At 42.3% G+C, this 24,413-nt stretch overlaps 1 protein-coding gene across 3 annotated transcripts in view; it reads left to right on the top strand.

Moving 5' to 3' along the window:
* The window catches only part of lama5 (laminin, alpha 5), a 380,553-nt gene that overhangs the window by 319,259 nt on the left and 36,881 nt on the right, over window positions 1-24,413 (top strand). For all 3 annotated transcript variants that reach the window (XM_037245878.1, XM_037245877.1, XM_037245876.1), the window contains 4 exons: window positions 12,144-12,286; window positions 20,517-20,696; window positions 22,797-22,936; window positions 23,007-23,166. In XM_037245878.1, the coding sequence (XP_037101773.1) occupies window positions 12,144-12,286; window positions 20,517-20,696; window positions 22,797-22,936; window positions 23,007-23,166 (623 nt within the window). The remainder of the gene's footprint in view (window positions 1-12,143; window positions 12,287-20,516; window positions 20,697-22,796; window positions 22,937-23,006; window positions 23,167-24,413) is intronic.

The following is a 24,413-nucleotide window of genomic DNA, read 5'->3' as shown; positions in this document are numbered from 1 at the left end:
ATCATTCACCAAAACTGGCCGCATGCGAAGAGCAACTTTTGCTCAAGTCTGCCAGTGGATCCTGACCGCGTGGGGCAGTGTGAAAAAATCCACGATCACCAACGGGTTTTGAAAGGCTGGACTGCTGCGTGATGAAGAGAACGGCACGAGCACAACTTCGCCTCGAGACGAAAGTGACAGTGAGAGCGACAACGAAAAAGAGAGAGACGGTGTGAAAGTGTCCGACGAAGTCATCCTGAGACTGTTCAAGTCCGACACTGAAGAAGACGACTTCAGTGGTTTTAGTGCACAGGAGGAAGTTGAAGATAGCGATCAATGACTTTTCTGGTAGGCTGGTTATTTTTTTAACCAGCGGTGTTACTGCCGTTGTACTGTCGTGTTGCTGCTGTGTTATTGCCGTGTTGTTGCCGTGTTACAGGCACTTTTTGGAAAAATACATTTATTTACAGTAAGCGATCAATGACTTTTCTGGTAGGCTGGTTATTTTTTTAACCAGCGGTGTTACTGCAGTTTTACTGCCGTTGTACTGTTGTGTTGCTGCTGTGTTATTGCCGTGTTGTTGCCGTGTTACAGACACTTTTTGGAAAAAGACATTTATTTACGGTAAGCGATCAATGACTTTTCTGGTAGGCTGGTTATTTTTTTAACCAGATGTGTTACTGCAGTTTTACTGTCGTTGTACTGCCTTGTTGCTGCTGTGTTACTGCCATGCACTTTTTGGAAAAATGCATGTATTTACGGTAATTAGAAATTACGGTAAAAACATCTTTCTGTGTATCATCTTTCTGTGTAAATATCTCATGTTACAACGTGGACACCTGCGGCTTATAGGCCGGTGCGGCTTATATATGTACACATTTGTTTTTCTTTCTAAATTTAGTTGGTGCGGCTTATATTCAGGTGCGCTCTCTAGTCCGGAAATTACGGTAGATAATATTAGGAAGGGTAATGACAGTGTTCTGATAATGACACAGCTAATGCAAGGGGGGGAATATACAGTATCTCACAAAAGTGAGTACACCCCTCTCATTTCTGCAATGTTTTAATTATATATTGTCATGGGACAACACTGAAGAAATGACACTTTGAGATAATGTTAAGTAGTCACTGTAGAGCTTGAATAGCAAAGTAAATGTATTGTTACTTCAAACAGCTTGGATAGCAAAGTAAATGTATTGTTACTTCAAAGTAACTCAAAATACAACAATGAACGTGTAAAATGATGGCAACAAAAGTGAGTACACCCCAACTGAAAATGTCAAAATTGGACCTAAATGTCAATATTTTGTGTGGCCACCATTATTTTCCAGCACCGCCGTCACCCTTTTAGAGACTTAGACTTAGACAGAACTTTATTGTCATTTTGTCAACACTAGGTGTGTACAAAACGAAATGTCGTTGCATACGGCTTTCAACAATGTAGTGGTATTTCGGCTGGTTAAAAAAGTGACATTCTATATAAAAATATGAAATAAGATAATTATAAAGTACAAAGTGCAGCAGTGATAAAGTATGTAAACAGTGCAGGAGACAAAAGCAGTATTTACAAGTGTGCAGAGGAATACTACGTTTGAATGTTCAACAGTCTGACGACAGCAGGGAAAAAACTATTGCAGAACCTGGTGGACCTGCAGCGGATGCTGCGAAACCTCTTCCCAGAGGGCAGCAGGGAGAACAGTCCATGGTGGGGGTGTGATGGGTCACTGATAATATTACGGGCTCGGGACACGCAGCGCTGGGATGACAAGTCCTGAATGGAGGGAAGAGGAGCCCCGATGATCCTCTCTGCTGTCCTCACCACTCTCCTCAGGTTCTTCCAATCGGAGGCGCTGCAACCTCCACACCACACCGAGAGACAGCTTGTCAGAATGCTCTCTATGGTGCTTCGGTAGAACGTCCTCATGATGGGTGGGGGCAGGTGGGCTCTCCTCATCCTCCGCAGGAAGTACAAGCGCTTCTGTGCCCTCTTGACCAGTGTTGTGGTGTTCACAGTCCAGGTGAGGTCGTCTGTGATGTGGACTCCCAGGAATTTAGTGCTGCTGACCACCTCCACAGCTGAGCTGTTGATGATCAGTGGAGCGTGGTGAGGCTGGTTCTTCCTGAAGTCGACGATGATCTCCTTCGTCTTCTCCACATTCAGGATCAGGCTATTTTCTCTGCACCAGCCCACCAACTGCTCCACCTCCTCTCTGTAGTCCAGGTCGTTGTTGTCCCTGATGAGGCCCACCACCGTTGTGTCGTCTGCAAACTTCACGATGTGATTGGTGGTGAACCTGGGGGCGCAGTCGTGTGTCATTAGGGTGAACAGCAGGGGGCTCAGGACGCAGCCCTGAGGGGAGCCTGTGCTGAGGGTGATGACATCTGAGGTGTTCTGTCCGACCCGGACTGACTGAGGTCTGTTGGTGAGGAAGTCTAGCAGCCAGTTCCGAAGGGGGGTGCTGAAGCCCAGGTGTTCCAGTTTTTCCACCGGATGTTGTGGAATGATGGTGTTAAACGCTGAGCTGAAGTCCAGGAACAGCAACCGCACGTGGGTGTTCCTCTCCTCCAGGTGAGCCAGGCTCAGGTGAAGAACGGAGGAGATGGCATCCTCAGTAGAGCGGTTCTGCCGGTAGGCAAACTGGAACGGATCGAATGTTGGGGGGAGTCTGGAGACGATGTGATCTTTGAGCAGCCTTTCGAAGCACTTCATCATGATGGGAGTCAGTGCCACAGGTCTGTAGTCATTCCATGAGGTGATTTGAGGTTTCTTCGGCACCGGAATGATGGAGGCAGCCTTGAAGCACACTGGCACTTTGGCTTGGTCCAGCGAGATGTTAAAAATGTCTGTGATGACACCAGCCAGCTGGCCTGCACATTCCTTGAACACCCGCCCAGATATGTTGTCGGGGCCTGGGGCCTTACGTGGGTTGACTCTTCTCAGAGTCCTCCACACGTCGGCTGAGTCAAGGCAGAGGGCCTCCTCTTCCTGGTGGGGAACAGTTTTAACTGCAGGAGTGCTGTTTAGTGCCTCAAAACGCCCAAAGAAGTTATTTAGACCATTTAGGAAGTCAGCATCAACCTCACCCACCGGGGGGGAGGGAAAGTTGTAGTCCGTGATCGCCCGTATGCCTTGCCACATACTCCTGGTGTTATTGGCGTCGTGGAAAAAATCCTGAATTTTTCGACTGTGGCTACGCTTCGCTAGCCTGATGACACGGTTCAAGTTGGCTCTCGCTGTCCTCAGTGCCTCCTTGTCGCCAGACTTGAAGGCTGAGTTCCGTGCTCGTAGCATATGACGTACATCCTCAGTCATCCAGGGTCGTTGGTTGGCTCGGGTGATGATGTTCTTAGTGGTGCTGACGTCCTCGGAGCATTTGTTGATATAGGCTGACACAGTCATGGCGTACTCATCAATGTCGATCTGATTGTCATATGTTGCTGCTGATTTGAACATGTCCCAGTCAGAGCACTCAACGCAGTCCTGGAGTGCCTCCATGGCCCCCTCAGACCACACCCTCACCTGCTTCACTGTGGGTTTTGCTCTGATCAGCAGGGGCCTGTATGCAGGGATTAGCATAACAGATAGGTGGTCTGAAGAGCCGAGGTGGGGGCGGGGGGCTGCTCTGAATGCATCCTTTATATTGGTGTAAACCAAGTCCAGAGTGTTCTCTCCCCGAGTTGGAAAATCCACGTGTTGGTAAAAATGAGGGAGAATAGTCTTCATGCTAGCCTGGTTGAAGTCCCCAGCAATGATGAAAAGCCCCTCTGTGTGCGTGGATTGCAGCTCACTGATTGTCCGATAGAGAACACTCATGGCCTCTTTAGTATTAGCGCTGGGAGGCACATACACAGCCGTGATGCTAACAACAGTAAACTCTCTGGGCAGGTAGAAGGGTCTGCAGTTAACAGTCAAAAGCTCGATGTCCGAAGAGCAGAAGCTGGCGACAGATCTAGCATTTTTGCACCAGTTGTTGTTGATGTAGACACACAGCCCACCTCCTCGGGATTTACCGCTTAGCTCGCTGTTTCTGTCGGCGCGGAATGTAGCGAGCCCCTCCAGGCTAACGGCGTTGTCCGGCATTGATGAGTTCAGCCATGTCTCCGTCAGGATGAGAGCGCAGCAGTTTCTAACTTCCCTCTTTGAAGAGAGTTCCAGTTTTAGATGGTCCATTTTATTATCCAGTGAGCGGACGTTGGAGAGGAAGATGGATGGAAGCGGCGGTTTGTAGGGGTTAGCTTTAAGCTTAGCCGTTAGCCCACCTCGACAGCCGCGCTTTCGCCGCCGGTCACACCGCCTACGCTTACTCCTCCTCCGGCGTGTGCTGCCCGGCGAGCCCGCTGCGTCGTGAGCTTCTGGGGCTAGCGCCCTAAGCACTCCGAGGCTACGCAAACAGACTAGGGTAGTTGTGGCTACGAGTCCGAAAACACTTGATGACCGTACCTCCAGCAGGCGCTGGCGATCATACACTAATCTACTGGATGGATAAACTAAACTTTGTGTTGTTCGTAGTGTCCTAGGCGACATATTTTGTGAAAATACTCGTCGTTTGTTGAGACCCGTAGCGGCCGCGGCCAACTGGGGCGCCGCCATCTTGGAAGAAAAAAAAAAGGCATGGAGTTCACCAGAGCTTCACAGGTCGCCACTGGAATCCTCTTCCACTCTTCCATGATGACATCACGGATCACAGATGTTTGATTTATTGAACATCTGTGGGGCATCCTCAAACGGAAGGTGGAGGAGCGCAAGGTCTCCAACATCCACCAGCCCTTTGCTATCCAAGCTCTACAGTGACTACTTAACATTGTCTCAAAATGTCATTTCTTCAGTGTTGTCCCATGACAAGATAAAACATAGCAGAAATAAGTGGGGTGTACTCACTTTTGTGAGATACTGTACCAGACCTTTACTGATCCATCTTTGAAATTGTCATTAGTTATTTTATAATCTTTATGATCTATCCATTCTGTATGCACAGATGCCGGCATGAGGTCAAACAAAAGTTTCCCATTGATCCGTCTGTAGACGGCAGTGCATGGTATGACGTAAAATCAATCAATGTCAAGTGAAGCGAAAGAGGATCCTCAACCACCGAATAGCGATTGGAAAAATCTTCCTCAATGTGGCATTCCGAGACATCTAAAAATGTTGAGTTTGAAATAACAGTAAAATCTAGTCTATTGGGAAAAATATGGAAACGTGATATATTAAAAAAACGAGTTTGTGAATTTCAAATGTATGTTTTCATTCCAATGTGTTAAATATTTTGTGATTGAGCAATCATTACAAGGTTTAAATGTTCAAGTTTATTGACAAGTGTATTTCATGCAGGCATGTCGCACAAATGAAATTATGTTCCTCTCTAACACACAGTACCGTATTTTTCGGACTAAAAGTCACTCCGGAATATAGGTCCCATTAGCCATAAAATGCACAATAACGTGAAAAAAAACATATATAAGTCGCTCCGGAGTATAAGTCGCATTTTGGGGGAAATTTATTCGACAAAATCCATCACCAAGAACAGACATGAACGAGCAACAACAGGCTAAACAATAGGTATGCTAACGTGACATAAAAACAAACGAAGAGCTGAGAACGGGCCTGACGTAACATCCACAGTTATTCAAATAACTATTACATAAATAACACGTTTATAAAACCATCTGTGTCACTCCAATTCATTAAATCCATCGATCTTCTTTTATGTCAACAATGCCGGCCGGGTGCGCACCGCTGACGGCGGTTGCACTTCAAAATATTCCACAGGCCCATATAACGATATATAAATTATATATCAAATAACTATTATATAAACAATAATATTATCAAACCATCTGTGTCACTCCAAATCATTAAATCCATCGATCGTCCTTTATGTCAACAACCGGCCGGGTGCGCGCCGCTGACGGCGCTTGCACTTCAAAATATTCAACAGGCCCATATAACGATATATAAATTATATATCAAATAACTATTATATAAGCAATAATATTATCAAACCATCTGTGTCACTCCAAATCATTAAATCCATCGATCAAATTCCTCGTCCTTTGTCAACAACGCCGCACGTGCGCCCTGACGTCAGCCTCGTCATTGTTCCACAGATCTAGTATATAGCGCCGGCCCCTGACTTCCATCCACGGAGGTGAAAGAGAGCTCCGTAGAGTAGGACTGGGCGTGCGTAAAAGCCATAATAGTTTTTCAAACCTTCTGTGTCACTCCAAATCATTAAATCCTTCAAACTCTTCATCCTCCGTGTCACTTACAAACAAAGCCGCTAATGGTGCCGGTCGTACGTGGGGCCCTTCGTCATCTTCGTCATCCCGTGATTGAATCTTTGTCCTTTATGTAAACAACCGCCGCGCCGCGCTGCTGAAGTCACTTTAAATTGAGATTACAGTAATCCCTCGCGGTTCGTTTATCGCGGTTTCACTTTTTTTTTTTTTTTGAGTTTCGAAAATTTGTGAAAAAATTCACATATAGCCGCTCCTCAGTATAAGTCGCCCCCCCACCCACACTATGAAAAGAAACGTGATTTATAGTCCCCAAAATACGGTACCTATCAAAATTGGTATTGTAAACCCTCCTCAATTTATATAGCCATGCACGGCTCATGTGGCACATGTGGTTCTTGAAAATTAACTAAGCAGCCAGCAACAAAAAACATTTGTGAAAAAACTGGCAGCAGAGACAAGGGAATTATTTTACCTAGCAATCTAAATGTTTTTATTCTCTTGATGCATCTTTCAACATGGATCAATCTCTGCGGTTGTGTCAGCATTGATTTGAAGGTCAGCTGTGTCATCCCCTGTCATTTGCCTGCTGGAGCTGTTTAGGGTCATTCCTCTCTTATTCAAGATGAAGCTACTTGAGGTGTACAATTTCTTCAAAAAGGAAACAGAAAAGTGTTTATTTTCAGTGTAGTACAGCCTTTAAGGCAGGGGTGTCCAAACTACGGCCCGCGGGTCCAGTTTTTATTGGCCCGCAGCAAAGAAGAAGTACTGGGCAGGCTAACAAGTTAGCGGAAATGTGCTAATTCGCGATCGTGCTAACACGCGCAAACGGACCTCTAAAGGAAATTAAACGAACATTTGGAGCAATACTACATTGTCCTAAAGGTTAGTTTGTAAAGAGACGGTTGCCTTGTTTAAGGATTTCAACTTAAAGAGACACTATCAGACTAAACATGCGAACACAAACGACCAGCTAACAGGGAGTGACCGCGCTGATAAAGTGAAGCAGCTCCAAGCTGAACTGGTATCACAACAGCAATTCTTCACACGGGACTGTGAGTCAAAAATAAATATTACTAAAGCAAGCTACGAAGTGGCCATGTTAAGACTGTTGATGTTATGGACCTGTAGACCTGACACAAACTATTATTTTCTGAAAGATAATGTAAATGACAAGAGCAAAATTCACTAGTTTTAAGTTTTAATAATAACAGACAACTTTGCATTACTTATAACTCCCGTTTAAAATGTTCATGAGGCAAAAGTAATTTTAAACTCATGTAAATTTAAGGTATTTCATACAGTTTGTTCAATGTTATCTGACTCTTCAGATATGAATGAAAGGCAGAATTTGTGTTTTTAGAGTTGTTCACATCTGCCTGAGTGACTCATATTTGGTTATTTTGTCATTTGAAAAATAAAGACAATTGTGACAATGAAATTTGTTTTATAACAGTGTGTATTTGCATGACATTTTTGTAGTTAAAAAATGTCCGAAAAAACTATTGGCCCCCGGGCCCCTTCACTTTATCAAATCTGGCCCTCCTTGCAAAATGTTTGGACACCCCTGCTGTAAGGCATCCAACCATATTGTATATATCTCAGAATTTGTCTTTATATTTAATGTATATTAATTTTCATGTTCATACAAGCAAGTCAATGTCCCACGTGTTATGGCTAGCAATAGCATGTTTTCTACTGAGAAAGCAGATGATAAACTTGCCTCCACAGACGTTGCAGTCACTGGTATTGGATCGGGATTTTCAGATGTTGGCCCATTTACACCGACAAAATGCAGAGAGCATATATATGTGTGATTGGTGACATTTTTTACTGTAAATCCCTGCTGTTTACAAGCTTCTAAACCAGTGGTTCTTAACCTTGTTGGAGTTACCTAACCCCACCAGTTTCATATGTCCATTCACCGAACCCCTCTTTAGTGAAAAAAAAATAAAATCATTTCAAACTCAAGACATCAATGTTTTTTTTACTGGTGCACAAAATGAGCCGTGCATGAACATCACCTTGTTCAAAGTACAAAACCGACACAGTGCATGAACTCAAATCAAATTACATACCTGCAAATCAGTGAAACTTCTGCTGCGCTGCTCTAGACCAGTGGTTCATAACCTGGGTTCGATCGAACCCTAGGGGTTCGGTGAGTCGGTCTCAGGGGTTCAGCAGAGCCTCCACTGCGGAGGTCCGAACACAGCTGATTTATTGTGTAAATTCTCGATGATGCATGTCTGAACTGGTCTCGCATAGGCAACAGCGGAAGTCACACTGATTTGCAGATATGTAATTTGTTGTGAGTTCATGCATTGTCAAAGTCAAAGTCTGCTTTATTGTCAATTTCTTCACATGCCAAGACACACAAAGAGATCGAAATAACGTTCCCACTATCCCACGGTGACAAGACATAGTACACAATATACATACAAGTAAACAACACAAAAAAAAAAACAAGAAGGCACAAACAATGAATAAATAAGAGTGATGAATAAATAAAAAATAAACAAATAACACAATAAATAAGAGGAGCAAAAATGGAGCAAGTGTGCATACAGCAGACAGTCAGAATAGAGCGCAAAAGTACAGGACGCTACGCAGAAGGGGGGAGAGAGTTCAGGATCCTAACAGCCCGGAGAATGAAGCTGTCGGTGAGTCTGGTGGTGCGGGAGCGCAGGCTCCTGTACCTCTTCCCAGAGGGCAGAAGATCGAACAAAGAGTGAGCGGGGTGACTCACATCACTCACAATCGTGGTCGCCTTGCGGGTGAGATGGGAGGTGTAAATGTCCATCAGGGAGGGGAGTGAAGCACCAATAATCTTACCAGCCGTGTTCACTATGCGCTGCAGGGCCTTCATGTTGTATTCAGTGCAGCTACCACCCCAAACAGCGATACAACTGGAGAGGACGCTCTCAATGGTGCCGCGGTAGAATGTAGTCATGACGGCCGGAGGAGCACTTGCTCGCCTGAGTTTCCTCAGGAAGTACAGGCGGCGCTGAGCTTTCTTCGCCAGTGATGCGGTGTTGGTGGACCAGGAGAGATCCTCACTGATGTGCACCCCCAGGAACCTGGTGCTGCTCACTCTCTCCACCACAGCACCGTCGATGGTCACAGTGGATTTAAAAAGTCTTCTCATGGTTCATTGTGGTTTCATTGGTTGTTTTGGAATTGAACGACAAAACAAAGTCAATGCTGCGGCAGAAGTAAGGAGCACATTTTGAATCTCTCACTGACTGCCAACAAGTGACTGAAAGCACAAGTGAACAAAGACAATATTACGCCCCGAACTGCATGCCCGCTGGGTGAGAGACCTGGTCCTAAGGTCCGCCACAATGCAATAATTACAGTATTTGTGCTTGGTTGTATAGACCCAGTGTTCTTCATTTCTATTCACCCTCGCTAAGATAATTCCAAGTCTTTCCTGATAAACAAATATTTTCTTTGGTCTTTTTCTTTGCCTCCTACCTGACAAATCACTTTCCAAGATGTTGCGTCCTTCTACAGATATACAGTACGACAGAATCCATTGTACCTCCTGTGCAAATCCAAACAATATCAGTCAAGCCTCTCTCGCTTGGTCTCCAAATGATACAGTCAATGCTCTCCAAGCAATTAGCTCATCCTGTCAACCTTGTCAAACCTTCAACTCTGGTAACTAGCTCCCTCTCCTCTCTGTCTTATTGCTACTTTCATACGGCAAGGCTGGCTGGCTTCATTTCCGTCCTCCAAACTTTTTCTTTCACTTAAGATGGTGTTATTCTGTCACAGATCAGCCCTTACACTTTCTTGCACCCACCCTGTACTTTGTTTTAGGTGTTTTTATAAGCTAGAGGTAGGTCAACGACGTTACCGGGGGACCACTTTTTTCCGCTCTGGTCTTTACCCCGGCCCACTCAGCATCTACATCAGTGGTGCCCAAACTTTTTGCACAGCAGGCCAGATTTGGTTAGATGAAAATGTATAGGGACGGACCATTCGCACCAACATTCTTTGAACCATTACCATTGTAAATTAACTTGTGAATATGTACGTAACTATATCATTTACTGTCTGCAGATAGGTTGATATTGCAAATGAGAATCTATTGTCGATTGCACTACCAGAAAAGTCAAAGATTAAAATAATAATACATTAAGTACGTGCAGGCAGCTCGGTGGGGCACTGGGTAGCACGTCCGCCTCACAGTTAGGAGGGTGCGGGTTCGATTCCACCTCTGGCACTCCCTGTGTGGAGTTTGCATGTTCTCCCCGGGCCTGCGTGGGTTTTCTCCGGGCACTTCGGTTTCCTCCCACATCCCAAAAACATGCTTGGTAGGCCGATTGAGCACTCCAAATAGTCCCTAGGTGTGAGTGTGAGTGTGAATGGTTGTTTGTCTCTGTGTGCCCTGCGATTGGCTGGCAACCGGTTCAGGGTGTCCCCCGCCTACTGCCCGATGACGGCTGGGATAGGCTCCAGCACACCCGCGACCCCCGTGGGGACTAAGCGGGACAGAAAATGGATGGATGGATAAATATGTGCAAATGAACAATTGTATGAAAGTTGAATGAATTTTTTATTAGATGTATTAAGTTTGTTTTATTATTGTTATTGTTGTATTAATGAGATGGGTGATATTGGTTTTTCGACTGCAGTAAACAGGCCAGGTTGCATCATGTCAGATTTTTAATCCAAATTAAATCATTCTCCATTTTATCTTTTTTATTTCAACTTCATACACAACAAATTACTTCATAATCACAAAATAATAATCCATAGTCTGTTTGTTGTTTGCGATCATTGTGAGTGGGCGGCGCGGATGCGCAGTAGTTTGTGGAGTTAGTACGAAGTAGAGAGCTCTCACCAGTAGTCCGTGTTTTTTTTATGTTTTTGCCTTTCCCTGTGCAGCGTCACTTGCAGTGTCTCTGATTTTAGCGTCGCCTTAGTCCTTGGTGTGTGGATATTTGAATGAGGTCACTGTGTCACTGATTATCTTGCAAACGGACACCTGTGTGTGCGTGAACTGGAAAGGGACAGAAGAGACTTGCTCGCAACCGATCATGAGCGCTAGCTCATGTGCTCATTCCCGTTCGGACGAGTTTCATTTCTGTGGCTCGCTCTGGGGCGCGCAGGTCCCCGCGACAGTGCCAATGGGCCATATCTTATTGATTTTATGACACAATGCTTCGGGCCACTCTAAATTTAGACGCGGGCCGGACTTTGGACATTACATTATCAAGAGTCCTGAAATATTTCTGTAGTTTATGATTTTTTTTCTATTACCGTTTTTTTTCATGTATAATGCGCCCCCATGTATAATACGCACCCTAAAAATGGCATGTTGATGCTGGAAAAAAGCCTGTACCCATGTATAATACGCACCCAAATTTTGACTCCTACTTAAGTCCGTAAACGTAAAATTATTTCAGAAAAAAGATCATCTTTGGGAACAACCGGATGTTATTCTGCCGGTCAGTATCACTGCGCATGCGCTAGCAAACTCAATAGCGAAGAAATGTTTCGGATTTGTGTAGGGTACATTGTGACAGCAAACGAGCAGGTGATCGAGCAAGCGTCTGATACGAGAGCATTGTGTTCGTATGGAGCGTGTTTGAAGTGAACAGCAGAGAAGAAAGCGCATCTGTAATGGCGGCCTCCGTATGATATCCGGATAAAAAATAAAAAAAAAATAAAATAATAAAAAAAAAAAATTGTACCCATGTATAATGCACACCCCAGATTTTAGGACAATAAATTAGTTAAATTTTGCGCATTATACATGGAAAAAAACGGTAGTTTGTTAATTATAATGTATTGATTCATTTATCTATTTACGACGTGAGGGTTCGCTCACATTTAAAAAATGTATATGCTCAAAATTGGTATGTGTGCTCTACTTAACTGTATTGTGTTTTCTACATGTGTCTAACTCAAATCTGCCACAGTGAGCATGCTGGGCGACACTGTCCCGCTCCTCCTGAACAAGCTGGACAAGCTGCACAACCTCTCCGTGCAGATGCCAAACATCTCAGAGAGCATCAACCGCATTCGGCAACTCATCCAGCAGGCGCGAAACGCTGCTAGCAAGGTACATGCACTGTCAGAACAATGTACATGGCTCATACAATCTCTTTTTTTCATATTAAATATTTGACAATCTTGATGCAGTGGTGCGTCATGACAGGGAAGATGTCATATGTGATGATGAGCAAGTAGTTAGCTGGTTATCCAAATCGTCAAACAGAATGCGGAGAACTATATAGACTACTATATAGCGCGGTTAAGAGGGACGTTCAGACACTACCCTAGAGTACTATAGCATTAGCGCTTGCAATTTTTAACAACAAAGCATTATTTATTTATTCAATGTACTGTCATTCTTTTTCTTGGTTGTTTCGCTTTACAGTAAACTGCAACAGTTAAACAAAAACATTAAACGCAATGGACACAAACACAGATTTACATACGCTACACCAGGGGTCAGGAACCTTTTTGGCGGAGAGCCATAAATGCCCATTTTTTTAAAAATAATTTCCGTGAGAGCCATACCATTAAAAAAAAAAAGAAAATGATAGACCAACGATTTTTTGACTGTACAAATATATTCTTTTTAATAACGTTTTTATAGCCAAGAAAAATAAATCACCATTACTGAGACTTTTGGGGCTGCATCGTTTTGCTGATGATGATGATGAATGAATCTTTTTTTCGAACATGATTTAAAGAATAAAAACAATAAAAAACAAACAACAAAAAACAAACAAACAATATATATCACTGTTCGAAAAGGAGTAGGAAGAAGCCTAAGCTTATCATGTCCTACCCCTATCCATCACTTAGTTCCAAGTGAGAACATTAAAACTACAAAAACATTTTATAATCCAAAAGTTTAACAGTAGTCACCTTCATTTTCCTCTTTTTGGTAATGTGAAAATATCATTCCTTTATACATTTTTTTAAATAGAACTATATTTCTGCTTTCCTTCACTTTATCTTCTAGCCCATTCCACACAGTTACTCCATAGGATGATATGCACCTGCTCCTGAGATTGGTGCGAGCATACCCCTTATCAAAGTTACCTTTTCCTCTCAAATTATATCCCTTATCTTTTTCAATAAATAATTTTTGAATGTTCCCTGGGAGTTTTTGAGTCTTTGCTCGATACATTTTCTGTGCCAGTCTAAATTTGAATAAGTCCGTTGGCTTTAAAGCATTTGATTTTAAAAACAAATTATTTGTATGATCTCGAAATCCAACCTTGTGTACAGTTCTCATAGCTTTTTTCTGTAGTATAATTAATGGTTTTAAAGTACTTATGTATGCATTTCCCCATATCTCCACACAATAAGTCAAATATGGTAAAACAAGACAACAATACAGAGTACACAACATTCTCTGCTCCAGAATATGTTTTGCACTGCAAAAAAATAAAATAGTACTGCAATACTCCTTGCTACTTTGGTTCTCACGTATCTTATGAGGTTTCCAACAGAATTTATTGTCTAATATTACTCCTAAAAATTTGATCTCCTAAACTTGTTCAATATTGACATTATCTATTGTTACTTGAACCTGTGTATCTATTTTACGGTTTCCAAATACCATCAGTTTGATTTTGTCTACATTCAATGATAATTTATTAATGTCAAACCATATTTTTAGTTTGGGCAATTCAGTTGTAATGGTCTCCAATAGTATCTTTAAGTTATTTCCAGAACAGAAGATGTCGGTGTCGTTCACAAAAATAATACATTTAAAGATAGTTGACACCTTACAAATATCATTCATGTACAGAATAAATAATATGGGGCCCAACACTGACCCCTGTGGGACTCCACAGGTAATGTCTAGGCATGATGATATATGATTACCCATCTTAACAAACTGTTGTCTATTAGTAATGTAACTTTTTAACCAGCTCAATACTACACCTCTCATCCCATATCTTTCCAAATTATACAATAATATGCTATGGTCAATGGTATCAAAAGCTTTTTTCAAATCAATAAATACTCCTACCGCATATTCCTTATTGTCAGTACAGTTAGTTATTTCTTCCGTCAAATCCATTAGTGCCATAGTTGTTGTTCTATTTGTTCTAAATCCATATTGGTTGTCAGTTAGCAAGTTGTGTATCTCAGTAAAGCTATCCAGTCTCACAATGAAAAGCTTCTCCAAGATTTTAGATAATTGACATAATAGAGAAACAGGTCTATAATTTGTAAAGTGATGTTTATCTCCTGTTTTATACAGTTGGATAACCTTAGCCGTTTTCATTTTGCTTGGGAAGGTACCTGTTTTAAAGCAGTGGTCCCCAACCTTTTTTGCGCCACGGACCGGTAATGTGTCAGAAATATTTTCGCAGACCTGCCTTTATATAAATAAATAATAAATTTATATAAATAAATAATACATTTATAATAAATATATAAATACGATGAACTAAAATGATACGACTGGCATAAAGACAAGTATAAACGACATAAAAATAAAACTCACCATTCCATTGAATTCGTGGGAGCACTGAGCCTTATCATCTAGGCGTAATTGGAGACAATGACACCCGAAGTGGTTAAGGTTTGTCTTTAAATGCAGGATGCTTGGTCTGTCTCCATGTGCCGAAGCAGTTTTGAAGGCTTCATTGCCTCGTTAGCTAGCCTGTCACCACATATTATGCAGAGTGGGCTTGGTTTGCGCGTCAGTCACCTGTGGCGATAAATCCATATTTTAAGTAGGACTCTTTTAAATGCAGCTTTCCGATTCTTAGAACCTCTTCTTCCGTCTCCTCATTGTTTTTTTTTTCCCTTTCCGAAGAAGCTTTCCAAACATCTCTGTTTCTTGCTCATATTTGCTTGCTTCGCGGGCTGGACTGAGGTGACATGTCACGTGACCGTGACAAGCGTCTTGACCTGACCCGACGGATGTAATTGGTAAAGAATTGCCAATTTTTTTATATTTTTCAAAATAAATTTTTACTCAGGCGGCTTGGTGGGGCACTGGGTAGCACGTCCGCCTCACAGTTAGGAGGGTGCGGGTTCGATTCCACCTCCGGCCCTCCCTGTGTGGAGTTTGCATGTTCTCCCCGGGCCCGCGTGGGTTTTCTCCGGGCACTCCGGTTTCCTCCCACATCCCAAAAACATGCTTGGTAGGCTGATTGAGCGCTCCAAATTATCCCTAGGTGTGAGTGTGAGTGCAAATGGTTGTTTGTCTCTGTGTGCCCTGCGATTGGCTGGCAACCGGTTCAGGGTGTCCCCCGCCTACTGCCCGTTGACGGCTGGGATAGGCTCCAGCACACCCGCGACCCCCGTGGGGACTAAGCGGTTCATAAAATGGATGGATGGATGGATGGAAATTCTTACTCATTTTTGCTAGCTTTGCGGGCTCGACTGGGGAGAATTAATTGATCGTCAATAAAAAAAATGTTTTGTGTTTTTCTGTGCGGCTTGGCGGCCCGGTACCAAGTAACCCACGGACCGGTACCGCTCCGCGGACCGGGGGTTGGGGACCCCTGTTTTAAAGGACAAATTACAGATGTCTGTCAGAGGATTTACCACTCCATCAACAACTTCCTTAATTAAGGCCATATCAACATCATTCCCATCTGTAGATGTTTTATTTTTGCAGGATTTTATAATATCTAAAACTTCTTTCTCATCAACCGCCCTCAAGAACTTAGATTAATTTCAATACCATCTCCGACTGCTCTCGCCTGCTCTATCGACAGGTCACTGATACCCTCAGCCAATTTCGGTCCTACATTCCCGAAAAATGCATTCAAATCATTGACCGCATCTTCCATATTGTTTATGGTCTTATTATTATCCATGAAGTGTTCAGGATAATTTGTGTAACGGCTCCTTTCCGGATAATACTGTTTAAAACCTTCCATATCCCTTTACTATTGTTTCTATTTTTCTATTAACTTGCTGTAGTAATCCTTCTTGCACCTCCTCATAATTTGCGTCAGCTTATTTTTATATTTTTTGTACTTAATTTCTGTCTCTATGGTTCTATGCTTTATAAATTCTCGATACATAGAATTTTTCTTTTTACTGGCATTTTGTAGACCTTTTGTGATCCATGGGGACTCTGTATACTTATGCTTCCTATTGCATTGCTTTAGTGGGAAGTTTCATCATACAATGACATAAATCTTTCGAGGAATATATCATATGCTATGTCTACATTATACTCATTATACACACAATTCCAATCTTCCGTCAATAGATCTGCTCTGAAAGCACTCAAGGATTCTGATGTTCTCACCCTCCTGTAAACGTTACTTCCATCCTTTACATTATTACAATCACAGTCATAAACCACAAAAACAGGCAAATGGTCACGTATATCAATCAGCAATAACCCACTAATGATATTGTTTTCCAAGCTATTTGAGAATACGTTATCAATGAGAGTGGCACAATGTGATGTTACTCTGTTTGGCTTGGTGATCATGGGCAAGAGACACATACAAAGTCAAAGTCTGTTTTATTGTCAATTTCTTCACATGTCAAGACACACAGAGATCGAAATTACGTTCCCACTATCCCACGGTGACAAGACATAGTACACAATATACATACAAGTAAACAACACAAAAAGTAAAAACAAGAAGGCACAAACAATGAATAAATAAGAGTGATGAATAAATAATAAATAAACAAATAACATAATAAATAAGAGGAGCAAAAATGGAGCAAGTGTGCATACAGCGGACAGTCAGAATATAGCGCAAAAGTACAGGACACTACGCAGAAGGGGGGAGAGAGTTCAGGATCCAAACAGCCTGGAGTATGAAGCTGTTGGTGAGTCTGGTGGTGCAGGAGCGCAGGCTCCTGTACCTCTTCCCAGAGGGCAGAAGATCAAACAGAGTGAGCGGGGTGACTCACATCACTCACAATCGTGGTCGCCTTGCGGGTGAGATGGGAGGTGTAAATGTCCTTTAGGGAGGGGAGTGAAGCCCCAATAATCTTACCAGCCGTGTTCACTATGCGCTGCAGGGCCTTCAAGTTGTATTCAGTGCAGCTACTACCCCAAAAAAGCGATACAACTTGAGAGGACGCTCTCAATGGTGCCACGGTAGAATGTAGTCATGACGGCCGGAGGAGCACTTGCTCGCCTGAGTTTCCGCAGGAAGTACAGGCGGCGCTGAGCTTTCTTTGCCAGTGATGCGGTGTTGGCGGACCAGGAGAGGTCCTCACTGATGTGCACCCCCAGGAATCTGGTGCTGCTCACTGTGTTGGTTTTGTTCATTGAACAAGGTGATGTCCATGCACGGCTCATTTTGTGCACCAGTAAAAAACATCTATGTCTTGAATTTGAAAAATAAAATTGTATTTTTCACTAAAGAGGGGTTCGGTGAATGCGCATATGAGACTGGTGGGGTTCGGTACCTCCAACAAGGTTAAGAACCACTGCTCGAGACACACTATTTGTACACAAGCAATAAAATGTCATTTTTACCAGAATTAACCAATCTCATGTCATGTGAAACTGAAGTCAGCACACATGGCAACACTTAATAGTGCCTGAAAAAGTTCTGATGTTCTAGTCTGATTTGTTTTGCTTTCTAGTAGAAACTGAAGGTTTTTTGTTTTTTTGCCAAACTGACTTTTCAAAATTCCCCCCACTTTGACCGTGACGTCAGTTTCAGTTGAACTTTAAGTTTTACAGTGGATTTAAAAAGTCTTCTCATGGTTCATTGTGGTTTCATTGGTTGTTTTGGAATTGAATGACAAAACAAAGTCAATGCACCCTCCCTCTTGACAACCACCGGACATTGCTGTGCAGAACCAGACCAGGGTAGGCATTTCCAACTTCATTCAGCAGTGTTTTAAAGTGGCGATCATGTAACGCTCTGGCAACAATGAAGATGACCACCCAAATCACCAGCGACATCACCTCACCTAGTTGCTCGCCACACATTTGCGCACAAAGCGCCTCCTGATGCAGAATGCAGTGAAGACTGAGGATAGGTCTGTTTTCATGTTGATGAAGAAGCGCCACGAATCCTCAGTTTTTCCCTACCATACATGGAGCGCCATCGGTACACAGAGAAATGAGTTTATCCATAGGTAGATTTTTCCCCTGGGCAAACTCCATGAACGCCTTGAATAAATCCTCCCCTCTCGTTGATCCCTTCATTGGCAAAACAGCAAGACTTTACTCATGCAGCGTGTCACCGGCAACATATCTTGCAATCACACTGAATTGGGATACATGGCTCACGTCTGTTGATTCATCCAAAATGAGGGATAAGTAGACTGCTGTGTTTATGTCCCTCACTTGTGTTTCCTCCACTTGATTTTTCCATCATAATGGCCCGATCATGAACGGTTCTTGCTGACAGAGTCATGTCTTTTATCCATTTGATGATCTTTATCCCTGAAGTCGTCAAAAAGTTCATTAGCACATCAAGCATAAATGTTTTGAAATACTCGCCATCAGTGAATGGCTTTCCGTTCCTCACTATTGCTAATGCGCCAGCAAAACTAGCTGAATCAAAGTCACCTTGTCTGGTCCATACACGGAGTTGCTGTTGACTAGCTTGGACCTTCCTTTGGAGCTCTTCACACGCATTCTTTCTGCTGTCCCCAGCTGGGTATTTGGTTGCAAATGTCGCATGTCATGTCTCAAAGTGGCGCTTAATATTGGAGCGTTTCATTGATGCAATATTGTCATTGCATATGAAGCACATAGCAGAGCCTCCTCTCTCCACAAATGCGAATTATTCGGTCCACTCACTCTGAAATGTTCGGTAACTGTCATCTTTTTTTCTCTTCGCCATCAGCGAGGCAGGCGTGGGGAAGTGCGAAAAGCGAAGTCGTGGTCGAGCGTCCTCTAACTAGCAGCAGGTGTGCGTGATTTGGCCAGATTGGAGGGGTGTGGTCATGCGTGTGTGACAGGAGTATTGTCCAATAAAAATTGCGCTTTTTTGTCCGACCTGGCATCACCCTTCTGTACACCGAAGGGCAGTTGGGATTGGCTGATATGATGCAACCGTGGATTTCAGCGGTAGAAAACAGATGGGATGGATTGCAAACGTGATCGTATTTTATATTTTGAAAGCTAATTTAACATTTTGATTTCAGTAGGTCTATTTTTTACTTTGATAATATAACAAAATTATTTATGACTTCAATTGAGTAAACAGATTTGTCCGCGAGCCAGACGCAGTTACCAAAAGAGCCATGTATGGCTCGCGAGCCATAGGTTCCCGACCCCTGCGCTACACGTTTGCCACGCAAACAACATGGTGCATTCATGGTACTTTCATATCATCGGGAATTTGTGAACACACCTCACCGTTCAGCACATTAATCGTGTCTCTTCGCTAATAACATTTTAAAAATGTAGAGAAGCCAACATTGAAATCACTACTCAATTTTGATTAATTACCCACCCCTAGTTTTGTATATTTATTATCTTTTATTTTGCAAAGATTTTACTCTGCAGCCAGGTCATTACTGTAAATAACTTATCTTACGTGGAAGAATAAAGGTTAAATAAATTAAATCAATACAGTCATCCCTCAGTTATTGCGGTTAATAGGGACCAGAACCGGCCGCAATCAGTGAAAAAACGCGTAGTCGTGTCACCCTCTCATTTTTAACATATGTAATTTTTTTTGTATGTATAATATCAATAAGTGTATATGAAACCATATAAGTGCATGTTATCATTGGAACATTAAATAATAGTTTCAAACATGTAAATAAATATATTATTATAAATAACATACAGAAAATAATGCATCAATAATATAAATATGATATGGTGTGTGTAACATACGTAGATGTAACTAAAGTGTACTTACTGTAAATATATTTTTAGAACTCTTTTATTCTTACAACAGCTTTTCTTTTACAACAAGGTACAAGTGTATATACTATAAGTATGTTTTTAGAACTATTTTATTCTTACAGCAACTTTTCTTTTATAACAAGAAACTCAACCCCGGTCAATAGCTTCTCTTCGTTTGAATTTTTGATTAATATTTTTGAACAATCCGCGATGTACTGAGGCCTCGATAATTTAACCGCGAAGTAGTGAAGGATGGCTACATGATTTCATGGGCACTACAGTGCCGTCCGCCTCACAGTTTGTTTTTTGTTTGTTTTATGGTACATTGGAACTTTTCTGTATCACGATAGCATGCACCAAAATATCTAAAAAACACACGCTCAAATTACATAGCGAGTAGACCATTTTGCTTCTGAAACAGCCATTTTATCACCTAGCTCACCCCTACCTTAATGAGGACAAGTGCTACTAAACATGAATGTAACTTTCTGTAACCACTTTTTCCTGCATCCAGGTGAGCGTTCCTGTGAAGTTCAATGGCACATCAGGCATTCAAGTGCGCACTCCGCCCAACCTGGCAGACCTAGCATCCTATACCTCCCTCAAATTCTACATCACATTGCCCGAGGCTGTGCGCTCCCGCCGTCAGGAAGATGGCGCCAAGCAGTTTGTCTTCTACTTTGGCAATAGAGATGTAAGCATTGCCATGAAAACACACCCGTGCTCTGATTTTAGATTTTCACAGAACAGAACAAGTAGGGTAGCATGCTTAATGTCAACCCTAACCCTTTGATAAAATATTAAAAATATTAATGTAATATGGATGTAGATTTAAAAAAAAAAACTGAAATAAAATCCTAACTCCAGCAATAAGCATGTTGTAGGCCACAGGTGTCAAACTCAAGGCCCCGGGGCCAGATACGGCCCGCCACATGATTTTATGTGGCCCGCGAAGACAAATTGTGCATCAAATTCGTGTCATTACTAGAATTGCAAATCGTCTTCACTTTTAATAATATCTTTTTTTTTTAAATATCTGACCAGTTTTTACTCGTCTGATTTGAAAACAAGTTATTTATCAGTTTGTTTTCTAGGTTTTACTGTATATAATATGAGGTGCTCATACATTTATTTGGGTTGACAGTCATAATGGCCCTCCGAAAGAAGCTATGACTACAATGCGGCCCGTGAAAAAAATGAGTTTGACACCCCTGTTGTAGGCAGTGCACAGCTGCCTCCGACCACAAAGAAGAAGCAGTTAAACCAAAGAAGCAGCAGATAAACCAATGAATAAGCAACTCAACCAACAAAGTACTCATGTGGCATACTCATGTGGGAGCTCTGTGTGGCCTAACTGTTCAAATAAATGATTACCGTTTTTTTCCATGTATAATGCGCCCTCATGTATAATACGCACCCTAAAAATGGCATGTCGATGCTGGAAAAAAGCCTGTACCCATGTATAATACGCACCCAAATTTTGACTTTTTTTTTTTTTTTTTTAAAGTCCCAATGATCGTCACACACGCATCTGGGTGTGGTGAAATTTGTCCTCTGCATTTGACCCATCCCCGTGTGATTTTGATCCATCCCTTGGGGGAGAGGGGAGCAGTGAGCAGCAGTGAGCAGCAGCGGCGCCGCGCTCGGGAATCATTTGGTGATCTAACCCCCCAATTCCAACCCTTAATGCTGAGTGCCAAGCAGGGAGGCAATGGGTCCCATTTTTATAGTCTTTGGTATGACCCGGCCGGGTTACTTAAGTCCGTAAACGTAAAATTATTTCAGAAAAAAGATCATCTTTGGGAACAACCGGATGTTATTCTGCCGGTCAGTATCACTGCGCATGCAGTAGCAAACTCGATAGCGAAGAAATATGTGAGACTCTCAACGGGATCACCAATATTTGAGTGGTTCCAGTTATTTATCACAATTAGTTTACCAAGTCTGTGTTTTGAGTTCCTCCAATAAACCCTGGTCCAAGCTGCACTTGGTCGCCCCGCTCCTTTCCACACTCCATCCGTGACAAGATTTTCTTCAAAAATTGTTGTACCATGATTTTCTTCAAAAAAAAAGAAAAAAAAAAAAAGAAATTGTACCCATGTATAATGCGCACCCCAGATTTTAGGACAATAAATTAGTTAAATTTTGCGCATTATACATGGGAAAAAACGGTAATTGACTCAATATAGATATTGCAAGGAGATTATATTGCCCATACTAAACAGATTAAATACATCCTGATAGATGAAAATAAATGACTAATTGACTCAATACAGATATTGCAATAAGATTATATTGCCCGGAATAAATAGATTAAACACCTCCTGATGGATAAAAATGGGTGGATTTTTCTGCTTAATTCAAAATCCTCAAACGCAATATTACCCAGGATACTGTTTGGGCGAATGGGGCCATTTGTTGATTTCCCCCTGTAACATTTGACATTCTTGTCTCCCATCCTTATGTGTTGAATTCAAATTCCGCTGTCTCATGATTGTTATACACGTCACATCAGACTGATTTCATCAACTGTAATTATGTCGTAGTGGAATTTGTGTTGCTTTGTGAAAGTGGTCACTGTTGCGGTTACAACTCGTCCCTCTGGGTTCTGTCAGAACCGAAATGATTCAGCAATTTAGCCGAATCTTTGTAAGAAGTGTCCATTCTGAGGGTTGAGGTGTGGCATTGAGTGTCATGGTGCTTTTAACCTGCATGACCAGTAAATGCACTATGTTGTGCCATGGCTCTTATGTGCATGAAAAGAGTCTATCGTGTTGACTGCTGGTCTTTGTAGTCCTCTAAGGACTTCCTGGGAATGGCACTGGAAGGGAGGAAGCTGCGCTGGTGCTTTAACATTGGAGGTGAAACGGCAGAAGTGTTGATGTCTGAAGATGTCCAGTCCAACGGAAACTTTAATAGTGTGGTCCTGGAGAGGTAGGATACGACACGCACGCACGTATGTGACTTGGTGTTGTTTTACTTGCGCTGTGTTTTTGTGTTGAAGGATCCTGCAGTATGGTCAGATGTCCATGTCTTCGGAGGCTTCTGAAGGCGACCAGAGGGTCACCAAAGCCTATGTGGAGGCGGGAGGAGATCAAGGGCTTCTCAGCCTTTTGACCAATAACACTGTCTTCTATGTGGGGGGGTACCCCAGCACTTTTAAAGTAAGTCCAACCACCATCTTAAAAAGTCCCAAGTATACATCAATATGTTTTTTTTAAATTATGTTACTGCAGCGAAGAGATGGCACTGCCGCGGGAAAGTCAGCAGACAAGATTGACTTTGAAATTATGTTCCAGGTCATGTGTATAGAAATAAAACATTATTTTTAATATGTTACTGCAAGCACCCTTACACAATATTATTACTCAATAAAGACTGGTTAGCTCAGTCGGTAGACCATGAGTCTCTTATTCTCAGGGTTGTGGGTTCGAGCCCTGCATTGGGCATCTGCAACTTGTTGGACAGGTTTTAATATTTAATCTGCCATACCCTATTATTAAAAAAAAAAGAAAATAAAACAAAGTCGTTAATCGTTTTCTTGCTTTCCATTTTTCCCGCTTATCATTTTTCCCGCTTACCGTTTTTCCCGCTTATCATTTTCTCTCTTACCGTTTTCGCGCTTATCAATTTCCCCGTTTATCGTTTTCCGCGCTTATCGTTTTCTCGCTTTCCATTTTTCCCGCTTATCATTTTTCACGCTTACCGTTTTTCCCGCTTATTGTTTTGTCTCTTACCGTTTTTCCCGCTTATCATTTTTCCCGTTTATCGTTTTCCACGCTTATCGTTTTCTCGCTTTCCATTTTTCCCGCTTATCATTTCTCCCGCTTACCGTTTTTCCCGCTTATTTTTTTTCTCTTACCGTTTTTCCCACTTATCATTTTTATCATTTTCCGCGCTTATCGTTTTCTCGCTTTTTATTTTCCCCGCTCATCATTTTTCCCGCTTATCGTTTTCTCTCTTACTGTTTTTCGTGCTTATCATTTTTACCGTTTATCGTTTTCCGGGCTTATCGTTTTCTCGCTTTCCATTTTTCCCGTTTATCATTTTTCACGCTTACCGTTTTTCACGCTTATTGTTCTTTCTCTTACCGTTTTTCCCGCTTATCATTTTTCCTGCTTATCGTTTTCCACGCTTATCGTTTTCTCGCTTTTTATTTTTCCCGCTTATCATTTTTCCCGCTTACTGTTTTTCCGGCTTATCGTTTTCTCTCTTACCGTTTTTCGCGCTTATCATTTTTCCCGTTTATCATTTTCCGCGCTTACCGTTTTTAGCGCTTACCGTTTTTCGCGTTTTTTGTTTTTCGCGCTTAACGTAAGGGGCATTCACCATCACACGCAATTTCTCCAGAAATTGCATTTCTAGTTGTGTGAAGGCGAAGGCCTACACACTATTGTTATTCCTGTCCTTT

The sequence above is a fragment of the Syngnathus acus genome, chromosome 2, assembly GCF_901709675.1.
Source record: "Syngnathus acus chromosome 2, fSynAcu1.2, whole genome shotgun sequence".
Taxonomy (NCBI): domain Eukaryota; kingdom Metazoa; phylum Chordata; class Actinopteri; order Syngnathiformes; family Syngnathidae; genus Syngnathus; species Syngnathus acus.
Note: the sequence above shows the minus strand (reverse complement) of the source record. Positions and strands in the feature narration are given on the sequence as shown.